The following is an 18402-nucleotide window of genomic DNA, read 5'->3' on the forward strand; positions in this document are numbered from 1 at the left end:
TTAAACATCAGCTTTTGCCAACTTCCACTCTACAGTCCCTACTGTCTCCTGAAGTCGGAAACAGCACTCATCACACACGTAGTGTTTGTTCATCAGTACCCTACCCAAGCCTGTCTGTGCCCTCTCCTTTCCCTGGCAAACAGCTCCGCTTTCCTGTACCGTGCCACACAGCCTGTTTTCAGAACAGTTTCCAGACTGTCCACGTAGAACCTTCTCACAGACCAGCACCCCTGTGAGAAATGGGGTTCTGGCCCCTTTCATAACCCAAAAAGCCACCTCACAAGATTTTCCTCATTGATCCTTGTGCTAAGAAGAGCAATCAAACTCAAACAGAAGTGACCAAGTAAGATGAAAGGTTGTTTTCCAAACTAAATAACTGAGCTCTCAACATACAGGGCATGCCCTGATCCAGGCCAGTCTCCAGAAAGGAAGCATTTGGTGTTGTGTGTCTAACCCGTGGCTGCTGAGACACACACACACACACACACACACACACACACACACATACACACACACTCATGCACTAATGTCACCTCTTTGCATTAGTTTGAAATGGCAAAAAAATTCTCTTTAAATCTTTTACCTTCCTGTTAGAATACCAAAGCCACTACACCTAGCATGGACCAAAATGTTCTGTGCATTCTGTTTCCTATCTAGGGGACAGATACAGATAAACTTTGTACCCTATTTTATATAACTGAGGTAAAACACACATAACGCAAACCTTAACACTGGAAGTGTATGAGTCCACAGTATTAAGAACATTCTTTTGCTTGTGTATCTAATATCAAAATCCCCTATTTTTAAAGTAAACATAAATAATGAAAACTAACCAAAAGAATATAAGACTTCCCAAACAGAGTTTTTCAATCACATGCTAAACATTAAATATAAACCACCCATAAAATTCATTCTTACAGCATTCCTCTTAAAAATACAAGAGTTTTTGTGGTTTATTTTTTAAGTGTTTCTTTCCTGGAAAGAATAAAAAGAAAGCCAGTGTTTAAGGGTTAAGCCGTCTGCCTTAAAAATGTCCCTTCCAAAGGGCATGAGGAGTTATAGTTTTTTATTTGTTTGTTTTGTTTTCTCTCTGGTTTCTCTAAGTGCTTCTAAAACCCATGAAAAGCTAACAGTGTACTTATCTCCACCCAACCAGCAGACATAGCTGTTTTTTTTTTTTTTTTTTTTAATGTTTTGAATGGCTTGGGGATTAGCATGGGTATTTAGCAAAAAGTACAACTTCAAATTATACGCTGTTTCGCGGTGCCAAAATTCCGCACACCATCAACTCTATGACGTCCATGGAGCACGGTGCTTAGAATGGTGGTTGTTAGTCATTTGGCTTTGCAAATGAGAAGATGAAATTGTAAACAGTGTGTGCCTAGGCAGGCTGCCTTTACAAAGGAGGATGTTTGCAATATGATCTCAATTCTGTTAATGCAGCAATATCTCTTAATCAACTGTATGTATCTAAACCAACATTACAAATTGACTTGCTCTGAAGAGTGGGACAATTTGTTCATAGTCATTCTAACAGAAGTGAGATGATGGTGTAGGCTTGTAGTTCCAGTACTTGGGGAAAGGGGGTGTTGAAGCAGGAGAATATTGAGTCCAAGGAAGTTTAAGGCCAGCCTGGGCTACACAGTGAGACCCTGTCTTAAACAAAATGGAAACAAAACAATGAAGAGTGTATTCACAAGCAAGCATATGCCCTAGTAACTTGTTAGTCTGCAATTTTATTTACATATGGTTTTTATATAATTATAAACACACACACAGACACAAAAGAAAGGGGGAGGGAGAGATATCAAAATTGTTTTAACCTTTAACATAATGTGCAGCAAAAATTATAGCATAACTGCTCTGGTATTTTTCAATCACAAATCCCACTGGTAATTATGATATATGCCTCATGCACTGATGATACAGACACACAAAAACCCAGCAATGGCCATACCCTACCTACTGACATTATTAACAGAAAGCAAAATCCAAATCTCCAAAGCAGGTGGCTCCAGACCAAGCGTGAAGACGGTGCACAGACACAGGGAATGCTAAAATATTTCACTAAGCTTCATCAGGGAACCATGTTAGAGTCTATCCTGCTCAATGAATGAATAGCTGGGTTCTTTACCTTTACTCCCCAAAACACATAAGGCAGCCTGCACCATTCATTTCAGTGCTTATTCACACACACTGTTCTGACGGTCAGTCACAAAGCAGCCTGAGAGAAGGTTGTCCTCCGAACTAACGAAAACACAGGTTTGCAATAGATGTCTCCCTGCAACTTTTAGAACAGCTACTAGCATGCTAGGAAGTTAACATTCACGTATGCATTGTTAATCAACCCAGGTACGTGTGGCCTGAAGCTAAGGAGTATATAAGCACAGAAACCGTTAAAAGGCAAAGGAAGTGTGGGAACACAGCAGGACATTATATAAAGACAAAAACAAGGGCAATGGCCAAAAGCAAATGGAAGAGGGTATAACACACGCAGGCCGTGCAGAGTTAGGCTCATAGTTAAGTGATATTGCACTCACGAATCTGAGGGCTTTCCTTGTCCTGATCACCCTTTTAAACAATGAGCAAAAAGTGCTTGCCTTGTCAGTTTTTCAGTTTCTCCATCAATGAAATGAGGTTCATAATTAGAGGCTGAATTCTTCCAATGACTTAAAGTCGTGTTTTGAAAGCAGGTGATTCAACAGACATGACTTTGGGAATAGACAGCTCTGCAGCAGATAAGGAGAGGGGGTCATGGTGAAATGACTCAGGAAGTTGGAAAAGCAGAGGTTTCCAGCAGCATGAAGTAACAAGGAATGGACAACAAGGTCTCTCCTCTTCCCCAGAAGGAATGCTGCTTGCAGATACCACAAGATAGATGTGTGAAAAGCTTGGGCATTCTTACTTTTATTCTTTGCATCCTATACTGCATGTAGGTACTGACCTAGCATGCAGGTATAGTATAATACACAGGTATAAAAATACACACACACACACACACACACACACACACACACACACACATATTAGAATGTTCTGGTGTTTGTTGAGAAATACTGAGTCTTTAAATGTTTTCAAGGGTGGCAAATAGGATGGATGCCTTTAGTCCACAGGATGATAATTAGCATCTTGTCCTGAGTGGCTTTGGTCTAGGCAGTGACACAAAGCTTGTTAAATAAATGCTTGGAGGGAAGAAACTCTAAGGGATCAAGATGTCTCTAGTGATTTCCCCTCCCAGAACAGCAAGTAGTGCTAGAGGCAGGAAAATAAGATGGCAAAATAAGCAAACTGTAGGGATCTTGACTTTTTCCCAAATGGAGGCTTTCCGTGAGGTGACATGTAAGTCAAACCAAAGCTAAGACATCCAGGAAGTACATTGTTCTAGGCAGCCATGTTAAGAACTTATATATAACGCAGCTCATGCCTGGGCCTTAGAATAATTTCCAAATTAGTCATTCTGTAAACTTTCATTTTCACTCACTGTGTTTCCATTTTAATTTTTTGCCCTTCTTTATTTTGTGTGCTTGTGGGTATGTATATGACAGCACATATGTAGAAGTCAACCTACAAATTTGGTTCTTTCCTTCGAATACACACCCTCTGGGAATCAAACTCACATGGTCAGGACTGGTGGCAAGTACCTCAACCGACCAAGCCTCCTCAATATCCTCTAATTATGTTTTCATAAATGTGCTTTCTAACATTTAGTGTGCCTGTATCCACTGCTTGCTGCTCCCAAACTCTCAATGAAGACTTCATTGCAAACTCTTTCCTTAAGTAGGATAATGGAATCTTAAAGAGGATTCCTTAAAAATCAGTCAGAACCGAGGTGTTTGGGTGTTACCACCCATTAGAAACTGCTGAGGGGCCGCCTCACTCCGAGTCACTGGAGTCAGAATATTCTAGAGGAAGCCTGTGCATATTTTTTTTCTAAGTGCCACATGTGGTTCCCTTGGGTTGCTATTATCAAGAGACATGTACAGGCTTGCATTGTCTAACAGGGTTAGCCACTGGCCATACATGGCTAGTGAGTACTTGACATGTGGCTGTCCAAAATCAAGATGGAAAAACCCATCCTAAATTTCAAAGGCTTAATACCAAAAAAGAAGGCAAAAGAACGTAAACTATCACACTGATGTTTTATGTTGGTTAGATGTTGAAATTTAAAATGATAATATTTGGGATATCCTGGAGCAAACAGTTATTAAAAATGAACTCCTGTTTCTTTTTAATGTGGCTTCTCTACACTTCAAAATACATTGGATTGTGCTGGTTTAGCCAATGGTCATTTACACCAACAAGGAAACCAGTAAGATGAGATAGCACAAACCTGAATCTCACCACTTGGGAGACAGAGGCAGAAAGATTCTGGAGACTCACAGTGATTCCCTATCTCAAAACAGAGGGAACGGAGATGGCTTGATTCAGTAAGTTGGGTCAAATTTGGGAGGCTTTCTAGTCACAGGCTTTGCCTGTTGCTATGGGGGCCATATCACTGTGCAACCAGAAGTGATCAAGAGAACCCTTGGCAGCCAATTAGTTGGCTCTATTTTGTTTCATTAATTGTTTCTTCGAAGGTTGGCTACGAAAGTTGAGTTGTTTATGGGAAAAACAGTCCCTCTCTGATGTACATGCGTTTGTGATGTAGCACAGTGGGCCTGCCTCTGAGCACAAAGTAGTCTCAAGGGATGGATAGAAAAAAGAAATCTGGAGAAACATTAACATGAAGTAAGTGCAAAGAATGGAGGAAGAGAACTTTCTGCCATACTTCAGCAGAGAAATGACGCTGGACCTGGGGGTATAGCTTAGTGGTAAAAGGTGCATGCTGACAACTCATGGAGCCCTGAGAGAAAGAAAGGACCAGGCCAGATTAGACTAAACTAGCCTATTGACATTGGAGATGGTCAGCATCCTGAGAGTCATTTTTGACTCAGAACTCATAACTGTTGTTTTCCACTCCGAGGAGTCACAGTGTTGTCCTTTCAGTGAGGCAAATCATGCTGGTTCTAACTTTCACCAAGTCACACCTCAGTGCCCTGGTGGGAATGGACTTTATCCCCCCATGCCTTCTACCCTCTGGGCTGCAAAGGTTGATGCCTGAGCTTTAGAAGCCAGGTTTGCTCAAAGAGAAAAACTGAGTTTCGATAAAGTGTCATGGTTCTATCAAACAGGCCAAATGAATATTAAATGTCTTTCTTCTGATTGTCAGCTAATTTAAATAAAAACAAAGATTTTTGTTGTTATTGTTGTTGCCCGCATTCCCCCTTTGGAAGCCAGCCAAGAGAGTTGCATAAAATTAGCCAAAATGTGTTACATCTGAGAAATCATGCCTGCAACATAGGGGCCCCTTGGTATAATCAAAGAATGAAAGAGGCCTGGGTCCTGCTGTAAAACGCAGAGGGCTGGAAAGGAAAGCCGTGGGTCAAGCCAAATGACACACACAGGGCATGCACTCAAGGTTTCTGTTTAGATCCTCTTGTTCCCTGATCCAGTGGCAGCAGGGCCTAAATCAGAAAGAAAATGCCCAGAAAGAAAAGTATCCTGGAGCCCTCAAAATTATACCTGCTATTTACAAGTAGTCAAGTTTTGCCAATGAAACCCAAAGAGCATGCTTTCAGACAACGCACTTCGCACAAAATAGTATTCACCTCCTCGCTCACTCCTACTCTAACTCAGAAAACATAATATATTGCAGATGCCCAGCAAAAGCAAACAAGCCAGGGCGAGCAGAGGCCTTGCTCTGTTCAACAGAATGATGATGACTATAAACTTTAGGCCTTTTCTCTTCTCGGACCTTATCCTTAAAGACGGTGAAGTAAAAGTCATTGCTTCACACTGAGATGGCCTTTTCAACCATATTTAAGTTCCGCCCAGTTTTTATTCTCGAATGAAACCTCAATAGTGTGGTTTTGTAAGGATTAGTATCAGCATGGAGAGGACGTTAAGGTTCAAAAAAAAAAAAAAAAACAATTTAAAAGGTCAATATTAGGAAAATTAGGATTTCCTATATACATATGCAAATATAGACTAGAAACTACAGTTTGTTTGGACAAGGCAGTCAGGCTAAATTTTAAAAACTTATCATTGAAAGGCTGTCAGTGAATGGCTTGAAAAGAGAAAGGTTTCCAAAGCCTTGGCCTCTGCTGTATGGGTCCCTGACAAGGGCATTTACACAGCCAGTCTGGCAGAAGAGAATCTGAGCTGAAGGCAGAGGCCAGGCATTCAGACCTGGTTCCCACTCCCTGACATGGGCATTGGATAAGCTAAGGATTATAACCAGGCTTTGGGATCTGCTGCACTCAGTGGAGAAGGTGACCAGGAGGCTCTCCCTAGCTCCAGCATCTATGTACAACTATTGGTTTCTACCCACCATCAGAGTCTCTAGGCTGAGTAAAAAACCCTTTACTCCCTTCAGGATCAGGTTGAATCAAATGCCAACATGGTAATTTTCCATTCTTGTTCATTTTGGGGCAGAAATTAGCAATGTAAACCTTAAGGAAGTAGAAGAACTCAATTGAAATATTCAATTTCAAATCAATGCTTTTATTCCTGACTATTTTTCAGATAAAAAAAAGGGGGAGAAGACCATAGATTGTGCTGTAGAAAAAGTAAATTGGCATTCCATGTCACATCACAGCCATTCGGCAATTTTCCCTGAACTCTGAGAAATCTTTGAAAGTACCAGTCTTTTTGCAAAAAAACTTCCTGGCGGTTTCAGCAGAGTGTTATCACTACTTGGAAACGCCTAAGAAGCCTTTCCTCTTTCTAAAAATGTTCTTATGTTGAATTCCTCATTTGTGATTCCCAACTATAGAACTAATGAGTATTAAAAATATATTTATTGCTCGTTTTTCTTAATTCCTAAATCTAATAATTATTTAGTAGAAACATTACATGAAGTCATTATTAAAGTACCAGACTTCCTACATAAAGCACTGGGACAACATAGCTCATTTAGTTCACAAATAGCAGCAGGAAGACATTCTTTGTGAAAGAGTTTATCTCCCAGACTTAAATACTCAAGACTACTGCTCTCTGTGTGTCTCCTTATCTCAATCGTATCATTTTCTTAAACAGAATTTGGAGAAATAGTCCTCAATTTAAATGTTTAAACACTAATTTATAAAACCCTTGCTTGATTCCCATAACACAGCGACAGTCAAACTGGACAAGATAATGAATTGACTGAGATCATTGTCCGGCTTCATCCAAGAAAGCTGCCTCTAAAAAAAGATCTTAAATTGCCTTAGAAATCCAATTTGCAAGCAGCAAAAGCAGCATATAGATGGGAAACACCAGCCTTGATCACATTAATTTTATGACTAACAGCATTGCTTTGAAGAGGAAAGGGAAAAAAAAGAGAAGAAAAAGAAAGAAAAGATGACTAAAATAAATAAGACCACTCAAATCCTAATTCCAATCTAACAGCACAACCAGAAGAAAACCAACAGCACAAAGTTCACATCGGGGGGATGCAGGGACCATCAGACTCCAACAAAATCATTAAGATGAGCACTGCAATGATCTATGATTTCTAAAAAGTAAACAAAGCAGGGAATCAGGAGACTGGAAATGTGGCATTAGTACAAATTGCTGTGGAAAAGCTCTGACTCGTTTTGAACACGCAGGTGTGAGAAACTGGCAAATAGCTATAACAAAAATATTCTACACCTGAAAAGCTATACAGGAAAAATGTCTAACAGACCACCATTTATTTCACCACCAATTCAAAAGCGGAGACATCAAAGCAAGATAGAAATAAAGGCCCCAATTCCATTTTTTTTTTGTAGGAACAATCTAATGCACCAAGTACTCAGTATAAAGTTGGTAAGTTCAAAACTGACTTCTTCCTGACAGGTAATTCATGGATACCAGCCACTTACATGAAAGAAAGAAAGAAAGAAAGAAAGAAAGAAAGAAAGAAAGAAAGAAAGAAAGAAAGAAAGAAAGAAAGAAAGAAAGAAAGAAAGGAAGGAAGGAAGGAAGGAAGGAAGGAAGGAAGGAAGGAAGGAAGGAAGGAAGGAAGGAGAAAAAAAGTCTGACCTGGAGATATTACCAACTGAGTAAATGTATTTACTCTGAGTAAAGTAAATGAAAACTGGTACAAAAACCAGTAATTGAAATAACAAAATTGTTTATAAGTGATGTAAACAACAGAGAGTGAGAAAATTATAAGAAGGCAGTGAGTTACGTCAGAATCGTGAAGACTGATATTTAATCACTACCATCCTTCTTTAGGGGAGCCTGGATCTACGTTTGAATATGGAAGTGATTTTTGTTTTGTTTTGCCTTTGATCTTTAGGTTTCCTTCCAAAGAACACCTTGCTAAAGGACTCAAGGACTCATTGAAGGACTCTTGAAATCTTTCTGAAGAGAGGATTTTTACCTGGCACCTTGCTTGCGTTCTCCCTAGCCTCTCCACAGCGGTTCACAGGTTCATGAACACATTTTATGCCAGAAATAAAGATCTCACACACACACTTGCACGCCTACACGAAATCCCACTAATCCCAGCAAACTTAACAAAAACCACACACAAATGCAAAATAAAAAACCCATCGCCAAGTCCTATCTGTGCAAAGATAAGGCAGACGTCGCCTGATGTGCAGCGGTGCCTTCTCTGCTGCACAGACCTGAGCATGGGCTTACCACAGTGTCGCCTCCTGCAGTCTCTAGATCAAAACATCCCCTTCTTTCTTGCAACTTCTTCAAACCAGCAAGATCAGAAAGGAAGCAAATTTTTGAGTACTTGCCTCGCTATCCCAGACCAGAAGATCGGGAGCTAGCTCTTAACTAAAAGGCCTGGCCCTTGAGATCACTCTGCAACTCAGAGCTACCTCATGGACTCTGGTACCTTCTTCCCTCCCTCCTCCTGTAAGTTTCTTTTAGTAATGAGACTAATTTTTCCAGTAGCCTTGAACTCCCTAGATTTAACTGACATGGAAAATGTGACTAAAAACTTGTAGAACTGTCTAGCCTCCAATCCTGCACAGAATGAACTTTGTTGTGTCAAAGAACAGCCCACAAGCAGCTACATGCTCCTGTGCTCTGCAGCACAGAACACCAAATAACAGGGCGCCATCTAGTTAGCAAAGCGAAGTCTCGGCGCATAGAGGGGGGACACCTTCCAGCCCTGGAGCGAGGCTTGTCAGGGTTCAGCCACTCTAAAGGTCCAATTGTTTATTTAAATAAAAAAAAAATATCGCTACTGGGATAATCCACATCTCATGGATATGGGAAAATTTAGGTTATAATGGCACTACAAACTTTTACATCTAACTTTGATTTACAAGATAAAAGCAAGTTTTAAATTAAAAGGGCTTTCTGTTAATAGAGCTTATTATTCTGAAGACGGGGAATGATTTTCTTCGAAAGTTGTCCCTGGGTGCATGCCTATTATCTTTGCTTTTCCCCTTCCACTAATGAGCATTTATCTAAAGAGCCTGTTAATCCTCTGATGTGTGCTTCTGGTCAGAGGTAACAGTTTGAATAAAACCACTAATCACTGATCACTAAATCACTGATCATTAATCACACTCTCCAGGGTCCATGACCCGGCCATTTTCCCCTTAGGTCTCTGCATCACAAACAAGAATTTTAACATTTTCAATACCCATGCCTCACATTGGGGACTACACTATTTCGTCTCTAGATGTGAATAAATAATAAATACTGCCACAAACTTGAGGAAGGGGTGTCAGTCTCCAGTCCCGAGTTCCACAAAGCCTGCTCTACAGCCAGAGCACGTTGGAGAAAGTAGATCTAATTATAACAAAACATGTTTTCCTCAAAGCATGCCACCTATTTGAAATATAAAATTTCCTTCACTTAGCTTCCTCCATCTCCAAATCAAAGGGCCCCCAAATCCCCTGTTCCCCAGCCAAAAGCTTGTGCCTGTGGTTTTGTTTTTACTTGATTTCTGCTATCAGTCTTCAGTCACCCCAAAAGTTTTCACTCTCTGCTCCCTCAATAAGTCACACCCAGTGGTGTTGTCGCTGCTGGGGTTGTTTTAAGGCCAAGTGGGGAAGAACTCAGTTCTGTAACCTCGGCATTTAACTTCCTCTGCAAACATAGAAACTCAGGGCTGAGAATAAGAAAGAACCCTATGCAGCAACGCATTTGTACGTTTTCAGCTCTCCGGGCACATTCCCTCTATTTAGTCAGTTCCTTCATCCTTCTCCTAGGGCTATGTGGGTCACAGGACTCTGGACTCTTAGTTGCCGGTCTGTTACTCCTTCCAAAGTCACCGAAGGGACGCGCTATTAGCACATAAAGCTTCTAAACCTTTTCAGGGGTTTTCTATCCAGACTGAGCATTCTGGCCTGGGAAAACGGAGCTTGGAGAGTGCCTTTCTTAAATAATAGAACAGAGCAGATTGAGCGCTCATCAGGTGCCGTGCCTGCTCAGACACCAGAAGCTCTCCACCTCACTCCTGGGACAACCCCCCCCGGGGGGGGGGACTGTAAAAGGCGGGGGCAGGCCTAGTGATAACGAGGTGGGCGGGGGAGGAATGGAGGAGGAGGGGTCGAGGTAGAGAGGGAAATAACGGTGCCCAGGGAACCCGAGATTGCGCTGGGGGGAGTGGGGGGGGAGAGCAGAGTTGCTTTGTCAGCATTCTGAGCCCCCAAACCCTTGAGTATCTGAAGCCCTTGATCAAACACTTACTGGCCCGCAGAATGACGTAATGGACCTATAGCCAGCCTTTATTCTTTGACACATGTCAGGGAGAGGGAAAAACAAAACACCAAACAAGCTTCGCAGATACTGACAGCGGTGAACAAGCAGCCCACTCCAGTTCCCGGCCTTTAAACCAGCACCAAGCGGGGGCAGCGCTCGTTCAAGGAAAGTTGGAGCTTTTTTCTACTAGATACACCCTGAAAATAAATCTGTGACCTTCTCCCCCCCACCCCCCAAAAGACCCTGGGATATAGTTCCCCTGAAGTGGTGGGGAGCAAGGGGGTCGGGTCTGCTGGCCCCTTCTTGTCTTGATCCTCTAAGAACTTTGTGAAAAGTTTAAGCGGTTCGATGAAGAATCTGCCTCGAACGCAGGCTCCGCCGCCGGGTGCTGGGAAGCGCCTGGGCGCAGCGCGGCTTGGGCCCCAGCTGTCATTTGGAGACGCAGCCCGGAAGAGGTACCGGTGCCAGCGCAGAGGGGACGGAGGCGGGAGGCGGCTGCGGGCGTGAAGGCGAGGGCCCTGGAGCGCTCTCAAGCTGGAGCGCCTGGAGCGAAAGTCAAGTGCCCTCCAAGGGCAACCGTCCCTCCCCGGGCGCGCGCCCACCAGCTGCAGCAGGCAGCGGGTCTCCGGAGGTGGCAGCGGCCGCTCGGCGTCCGGGGGAGAGAGAGCCCCCTGCGCGCTCCCCCGGCCGTCCCCAGGTGACCCGGCGTCTCCGCCGCACCGGTTGGAAGTTTGCAAACTTTCTCCGGGGGTTCCGGGGTTTCCGCAGCATCACTGAGAAACCGGGGACGCGACTCGGGGAGGCTCCGGCTTCGTAGTCTCTCTTGCTGCTGCTGCTGTTGCTGCCGCCGCCGCCGCCGCCGCCGCTTGACCACACTTCGGGAGGGTTCCGCACCTTGCCAGGGCTCTGGAGGCAAACATACACCCCCGATTCGTAACTGTTCCCCATGTTAGGGAAACTCACGCGCGCTCCCATACACGCACGCACACTGGGTCGGACACGGCGCTGGCTCCACTCAGCATCCCTCCAGTCGCTCGGCGCAGTAACCACCGAGACGCGCTCGGGACGGACACGGCGTGGGGTCTCTGGGTGGCTACAAGACACAGCTCAACTCCACAGTCCACCAGCAATCGGGGCCCGGCTTCCCTCAGATCCGCCAAAGTGTTTACAAACACAAATCAAGAAAGAAAGAAAGAAAGAAAAAAAAAGCATCGCATCCTTCCTACTCCTTGCCCTGTGACCTGCCCATTGGACCGAGTAACCTCGCGGCTGCAGCAAAGAACCAACCCCTGCAAACAAGGACGCTCCCGAGTCGGCTCGCGCGGCAAGTGCAGCGAAAGTGGCTAAATGCAAAAGCCCCAGAAGTGGCCGCGCTGTATTTTTAGGAACTTACCAAACAAGTGTGGAGAAGGCAAGAGCCGAGCCCGGGTGAAGGGACCACGTTGGACTGAGCAAAGATTACAATACATTCTATTTAGAGTGCATTACATCACCCCCCCGGTGACGTCACGTGGGATTCCTGAACTTCTAAATCATTGCGGTCCGCTGGGGAAGGAGGGAGAGAGGGGCGGGGCCCGCACGCCGAGTGGGCGGGCCCCGTCTCCGCCCCGCCCATACCCCGCCCCTCGAGCGGACCAGGGTGCTCGCGGTGGCGGCGCCCGCGATCGCGCAAGCAACAGCTTGCACTGCCCAGCGCCGAGTAACACGGCTCCCCGACATTAGTAGTGTGAGTCAGCTTGGAAACAATCCTGATGGTTTCAGATAGGATCACGCAGAAGAAACGGACACGAGCTCTCCTGCAAGGAGTGCCCGTAGTGTCAAAAGGGAGTAAGGTTTGGGGTGTGGGCAAGAGAGGTGGTAAGGATGTTGAAAGACGCGGGGAGACACTTTTGCACTTACAAATGCAGGACGCTTCCCCCCTTGCCCCCGAAGACATCCAGATCTTTGGCCTGCGACAGCCGTGACCTCATTGCAGTGTTCTCTGCGTGCTGGCTTCTCGGCACTCTGTCTACAGTTCGCCACCTCCTCCGCGCCAGCCTCCAGGGCATAACTTCTTTCTTGTGCACACTCAGTAGGACCACACCTAGCCCTCCCCCACCCCCAGCCTTCCCCGGTCCTTCGCGGTGCATGTGCGGACCTGTGTGAGAGTCTCTCCTGAAGGCGAAAGGTGAATCTCAGCCAAGAGCCAAGTGATGAGCCGGATTTAGACTCCGCGTCAGCACCGGAAGGGCCCTGGCCATTGCTTCCAGAGACTGTTACTGGCCCAGGCTCACCGGCTGGGAAGCAGCCAAGCCAGGGCTAGAATACAGAATCTAGGGCCAGGTCTGCAGCGAGAAAGGAGAACTGAGATTTTCAGCGAGGGCCAGACGCCACCGCGATCACCTTTCTCCTTCCTGCCAAGGGCTAGGTTCCCTTTTGGAAACTCTCCCTTTGGGGAGATTGAAAGCCATCGAGCAACAGCTCACGCTTTGCTAAACACTTGAAGCCGCGCCATTTCCTTCTTCCTCATAAGACCTTGGCATGATGAGGGAAAGCGGGGCGGTGCTGTGATTATCCCCATTTCACAGCTGAGCTGAGGCAGACTCCAGCCCGCTGAGCCGGGGGGGCGGGGGGCACTCTACCCCATGTCCACCTGGGTTCCTTGGTAGAACCAGGGATATTAATTCTCTTCGGATGGCTGCCTGGTAGTTAGAACTTCAACTAAGAACTTCCTGGGTGGGTGCTGGACCTTTGCTTAGGAACGGTTTAGTCCCCATTAAGAACCAATAATGGCTCCTGACATTTATGTAACATCTGACATTTATATAGAGCCTCTCATCCCATGCATCACAGCCGTGACTGTGCAGTCTGCCGAGGATCGTGACCAGACTGGCTAGGAATCGCAATGCTTCGCCCGAATTGTCACAGTTCTGAGCTGGCTTTGACATACTAAGTGGAAGAGCCTTCTATTGCCTTTCTGGTTTGAAGTGCTTAACCAGCCCACTCCTCTTCAGGGTTCCTTGAAACCATAGGGGATGACAACTGCTTTTTCCTTGCAGCCTTCCTTAAAAAAAATATAAAAATATAAATAAAATAAAATAAAATAAAAACTCCTCGGTTAGTTTTCCACTTGTTCTCTTCTCTGTGGAGCACTGAAGGAACTTCGAAAGAAGACTCCAGTCCTAACCTGAATCTGAACTAATAAAACCTTGACTGTGACAGCTCAATTATCTGGGCTTAGGGGAGGAAGCGATAATCCATTGAACAACAGCTTCCGTGCTCACATTCCATCTCACTTACCAGTGCAGCCTTGCTCACCTGAAGCAAGGAGCAGCTCCCTTCTTCCTCAGAGAAAAAGAAGGAGCTCCAAGGAACAGAGCCAACACATCAGAGTTCAAGCTGAGAGCTGGCACCACCACCACCACCCCCCGCCCCCTGTAGACAGGTCTAGGCCAGAGGAATGAAGTGAAGAATTAAATAAGCAAAGCCAGGAAGAATTCTACCATTTGCATTCACAAATGTGCTTGGCCCTGGGTGAGCACTCTTTCTGTTAATGTAGGCCCCACTCTTGCTGTTAATGAACGTACTTGGACTAAGGCTGTCATCAGTGGGCATTCAGTGACGTTAGTAAACGTAAGCCAGTAATTAGAAAAAGAGAATTCCCCATCACCTCCCAGCCCGCACTGCCTTCCATGCGTACAGAGCACGGGCACACGGGCAGCAAGCAGCCTCTTATCCCTCAGACCCCGCCAACAGCCTCCATGCCTGTGCCTTGTATACCTGCCAGCCTTGTATTGATCCACCCAGTCTCGTCCCAAGATTTCTCAGACCCATGGAGGCAACAGTGCAAGGGTGTGACTCGGTGTAACTTAGGAGTGGGTAGAACCTATGGCTTTTGCCCACTGAGGTGCCAACAGGCAACCTGAAATGCCATCTCACTGCCAGGTCTCCAGTGGGACACATGGAAACAGGGATCTTTACACCAAAATCAAGACAAGCTAGCTGGGGTACCACCCACCCCCAAATCCTCCCACACAAGCCAGCCTGGTGCTAAGGTTGTTAGACCCGTGAAGAGAGGAGTGTCATCTACACTGACAAAGACAATACATGACTCCCCGCCAGACCAGCGGTGTTCCCTTAGTTGCTAGACCAGGAAGGGAAGAATCAAAGACATGGATTTACCTTTACCAAGACCTAAAGAAATCCCATGTTTAGAAAACTCACATCCTTTCTGGGACACACTGAATGCTAAGCACAAACAAACCCAAGCGGTTCAGCTACGAAGAAACTGTACACACACACACACACACACACACACACACACACACACTGGGAGGCCAGAGGTCAATATCAGCTTCTTCCTCAATTGCTGTTCTTGCTCAGTCCCTTCATTTTTATGACAAGGTCTTTCTGTGACCCTGAAGCCTGCTGGTTCAGCTAGACTGGCTTATCAGTGCACTCCAATCATCCTTCTATCTGTACATCTTCAGTGCATATGCACAGCAATACCATGTTAAAGGCAGCCTCATGGTTCTGACTCACCGAGGGTTTCAGCTCAAAGGGCCCAGGAGTCTACATGTATGACTTTCTTGTGAGTGTCATGCGATGCTCTTTTAGTGAATTCTTACATGGCAGGTAATGGAGAGGAAGTTGATAAGGGACCAGGAAAAGGGCCTTCTTGCACCATGACTTTCCTCTTCATGGCAGTCTTTCTTTTTTTGAGTTTCAGCTGTCGCTATTCTTTGTTTCTTTTTTTTTTTTTCTTCAAACTAAAAGCACGACCCTGAGCTCCTATGCTCCACGCCAACACACCAGCAGCTACCTATAAAGACTGTAGATCACTTCATCCCGTGGCCTACACCTCTCAAGGCCTGCCTTGCGGCTTCACCAGAGGTACTGATGGCGCTGATGGTGGAGACGGAAGCTGTAATGGTGCACAGGCTTCTCATAGCTCGGCCAGCCGTGCTGGCAGAAAGGGTGCTGCTGGAATCAACTCAGACGTTACTCCCAGCAATGCGACCCACTAAAACGGATCGTCACAGGCAGTTTTCATTATCTCTCTCGAAAGAAGAAAAATGCCCAACTGACAAATTGAAAAACGCATGCAAAGACATTGTTATAGTTTGAGTCTGAAAATAGCCCCTGAAGGCTCAAGTGTTAAAGGTTTGGTTGTGGTTGACAGGCTTTAGGGAGTGATTGGATCATAAGGTTTGAGTTCATCTGTGGCTTGATCAACACAAGAATTCAGAATTCTTAATATAATGTTTTGACTAACTTCTTCAGAATTGCATACATACAATATATTTTGGTCATATTCATATCCATTCCTTCTTCTAACTTTTCTTAGATGGGCGGTGTACCTCTTACCTCCCAAAACTTTGTATGCCCCCCTTATTACAATCCACTGAGTCCAATTTGCACTGCCCAGATAGTAATGAGTATAGATCAATCACTGGAGGTTGGTTGACCTACAGAGGACACACTGTTAAGGAAAATTGACACCCCATCCCCCAGCAGCCAGCAGCTGTCAATAATTTCTCAGTTAAGGATGGGAGCTCATGAACCTCTCTCTTCTCCGTGCTATAATGTTGACTGGCTTGACCATTAGCAAGTCTTGGCTGGGCAACCACAGCTGCTGTAAGTTCATGACCTCTGGGTCTTATAACCTTTCTCTCACCTTTTCTTTGGTAATCTCTGAACTTTGGGTGTGATACAAATGTCCCATTTGTTTCTAAGCGTCCCAAAGACACTTGTTCTCTGTACTTTGATCAGTTGTGAGTTTCTTGCATTAACCACCATCCACTGCACAAAGAAACTTCTCTGATGAGGTGTGAGAGTTATACTGATCTATAGGTATAGAAATATGGAGCTACAGGGCAACTTCATAATACGTCCATTTAGCAGAATAGAACCTGTGAGGTTGTGAACTCCACATCATGAGTCCTTGGCCAGATTTACAGTACCGGGCCTATGGGCAGAGCCATAAAACACATCAGAAGGTTACCCCCATACCATTTGTGCCACTGTTGCACCCATAAGTTTATTTTTATATTTTTAATTGAAATAGAATATATCACTCTCCCCCATACCTTTCACCCATTCAGCTCTTCCCAGGTATCTTTGCTCCAACTCTTCCCATGCCCTTCCACTCTCAAGTTGATGGCCTTTTTTGCTTTGAGTATTAATGTTACACACACGCACAACTATTAAGCAACTAATGACTGCTGGAGAAAGATGAATCCCAGACATGAGCCCCTTACTGGTTCTCCAAAGCAGAGTGATCATCTCTAAACAAACAAACAAACAAAAATAAACTCATAAGGGTATATAGAGATAAAGAGATAGAGATGAAATATAAAGATAGAGAGATAGAGCTATAGAGAGATAGGGATGAGATAGATAGAAATAAGATAGAAAGAGAGAGAAATAGAGATAGAGAGAGATATAGAGATGAGATGAGATAAAGAGAGATAGAAAGAGAGATAGAGACAGAGATGGAGACAGAGACAGAGATAGAGATGGAGACAGAGATAGAGATAGAGATTCTTCTGTAGATCGTAGGGTTCACAGCTGGACAAGATCGTTGATGACTTTTCTCTCCAGCAGCCTGCAGAGCCCCTTTTGGTACTGCTGGCTAGCAGGGAAGAAGGTTCCTGTCAGAACCAACTTGATTTCTCCACATCCTGTGAGCAAAGTGTGGAGTCTCCTCAACAATAGGGTTTTATAACCAAGTACTGGTAGGGAACCAAGAGCAATGACAATAGCTGGTACTGTTTTAGAAATCTCCCTGACTAACAACTTGAGAGACAGTATCCCACACATGGCAGTGGGCTTTTGACTTGACAGTAGATGGCTTCTGGGATGAACCTAAACCCTGTGTAAGATGAGTCCTATTAAATTATTTTTGTTTTGTTTTGTCTTCTTTTATTTGTTTGTTTGCTTGTTTTGAGGTTTTGCTTTGTTTGAGGCAAGAGTTTCTCTGTGTAGACTTGGCTGCCCTGGACTTGCTTTGGAGACCAGGCAGGCCTCGCAGAGATCTGCCTGCCTCTGCCTTCCAGAGGGCTGGGATTACAGGCGTGCATCACCTTGCCCAGCCCTATTAAATTATTTTACATGAACACACAAACACACACAGGCACACACATATGGACACATGGGTACATGTGCACACATAACACACATGATTTAATGGGTTCCAGTTGAGACTAACAGATGAGGCCCAGTTTCGAGAAAATAGGTCACTAGGATCACTCCCTGAAAGGAAACAGTTTATCCCTAGTGTTCTCTCTCTCTCTTCTCCACGTCTGTGCCTCTCTCCCTCTCTCTACGCCCTCCCCTTGCCTAAAGGCTGCCATAAAGTGGGCAGCTTTTGCTCCAGAGTATTGTTTCTTGTTAGCCAGAAGCATTCCCTGGAAGGCCCTGGGTTCTTAATCTTGCTCTCTCTGGTTTCTGTCTGCCTTGAGAAATGAACAGCCTCTGCCTCATGCTCCCACCACTGTGATGCTCTGCTTCCCTCAAAGCAACAGACCCAGATGGCCTTGGATAGAAGCCTCTGAAACTGAGAGCCAGGCTAAATCTTTGGTCCTCTATTGTCTGTGTCAAGCATTTGGCCATTGCATCAGGAAAGTGACTAACGCTGCTAATAACAACCATGCTACAGTTGCCTAAGCTTTATTAGCTATTTACTGTCTGCTGCGTCCTGGGCTAAGGGCTATGTGTGTATTCAAACAGCTAATCCTCCCAATA

General features: G+C 45.0%; 1 protein-coding gene and 1 pseudogene across 2 annotated transcripts in view; both read right to left on the reverse strand.

Moving 5' to 3' along the window:
* The window catches only part of Creb5 (cAMP responsive element binding protein 5), a 393743-nt gene extending 381528 nt beyond the window's left edge, over positions 1-12215 (reverse strand). Inside the window, exon 1 of one of the 2 annotated variants that reach the window (XM_021647908.2) lies at positions 12071-12215. Coding sequence is in view for 1 of the 2 variants with exons in the window: in XM_060379986.1 (XP_060235969.1) it covers positions 12071-12146 (76 nt within the window). In the remaining variant the exon portion in view is untranslated. The remainder of the gene's footprint in view (positions 1-12070) is intronic. The other variant, XM_060379986.1, reaches the window with a different exon arrangement.
* On the reverse strand, positions 10678-12729 carry LOC110554982 (uncharacterized; annotated as a pseudogene).
* Positions 12730-18402: the final 5673 nt, after the last annotated feature.

This window comes from Meriones unguiculatus, chromosome 3 (assembly GCF_030254825.1).
Source record: "Meriones unguiculatus strain TT.TT164.6M chromosome 3, Bangor_MerUng_6.1, whole genome shotgun sequence".
Classification (NCBI taxonomy): domain Eukaryota; kingdom Metazoa; phylum Chordata; class Mammalia; order Rodentia; family Muridae; genus Meriones; species Meriones unguiculatus.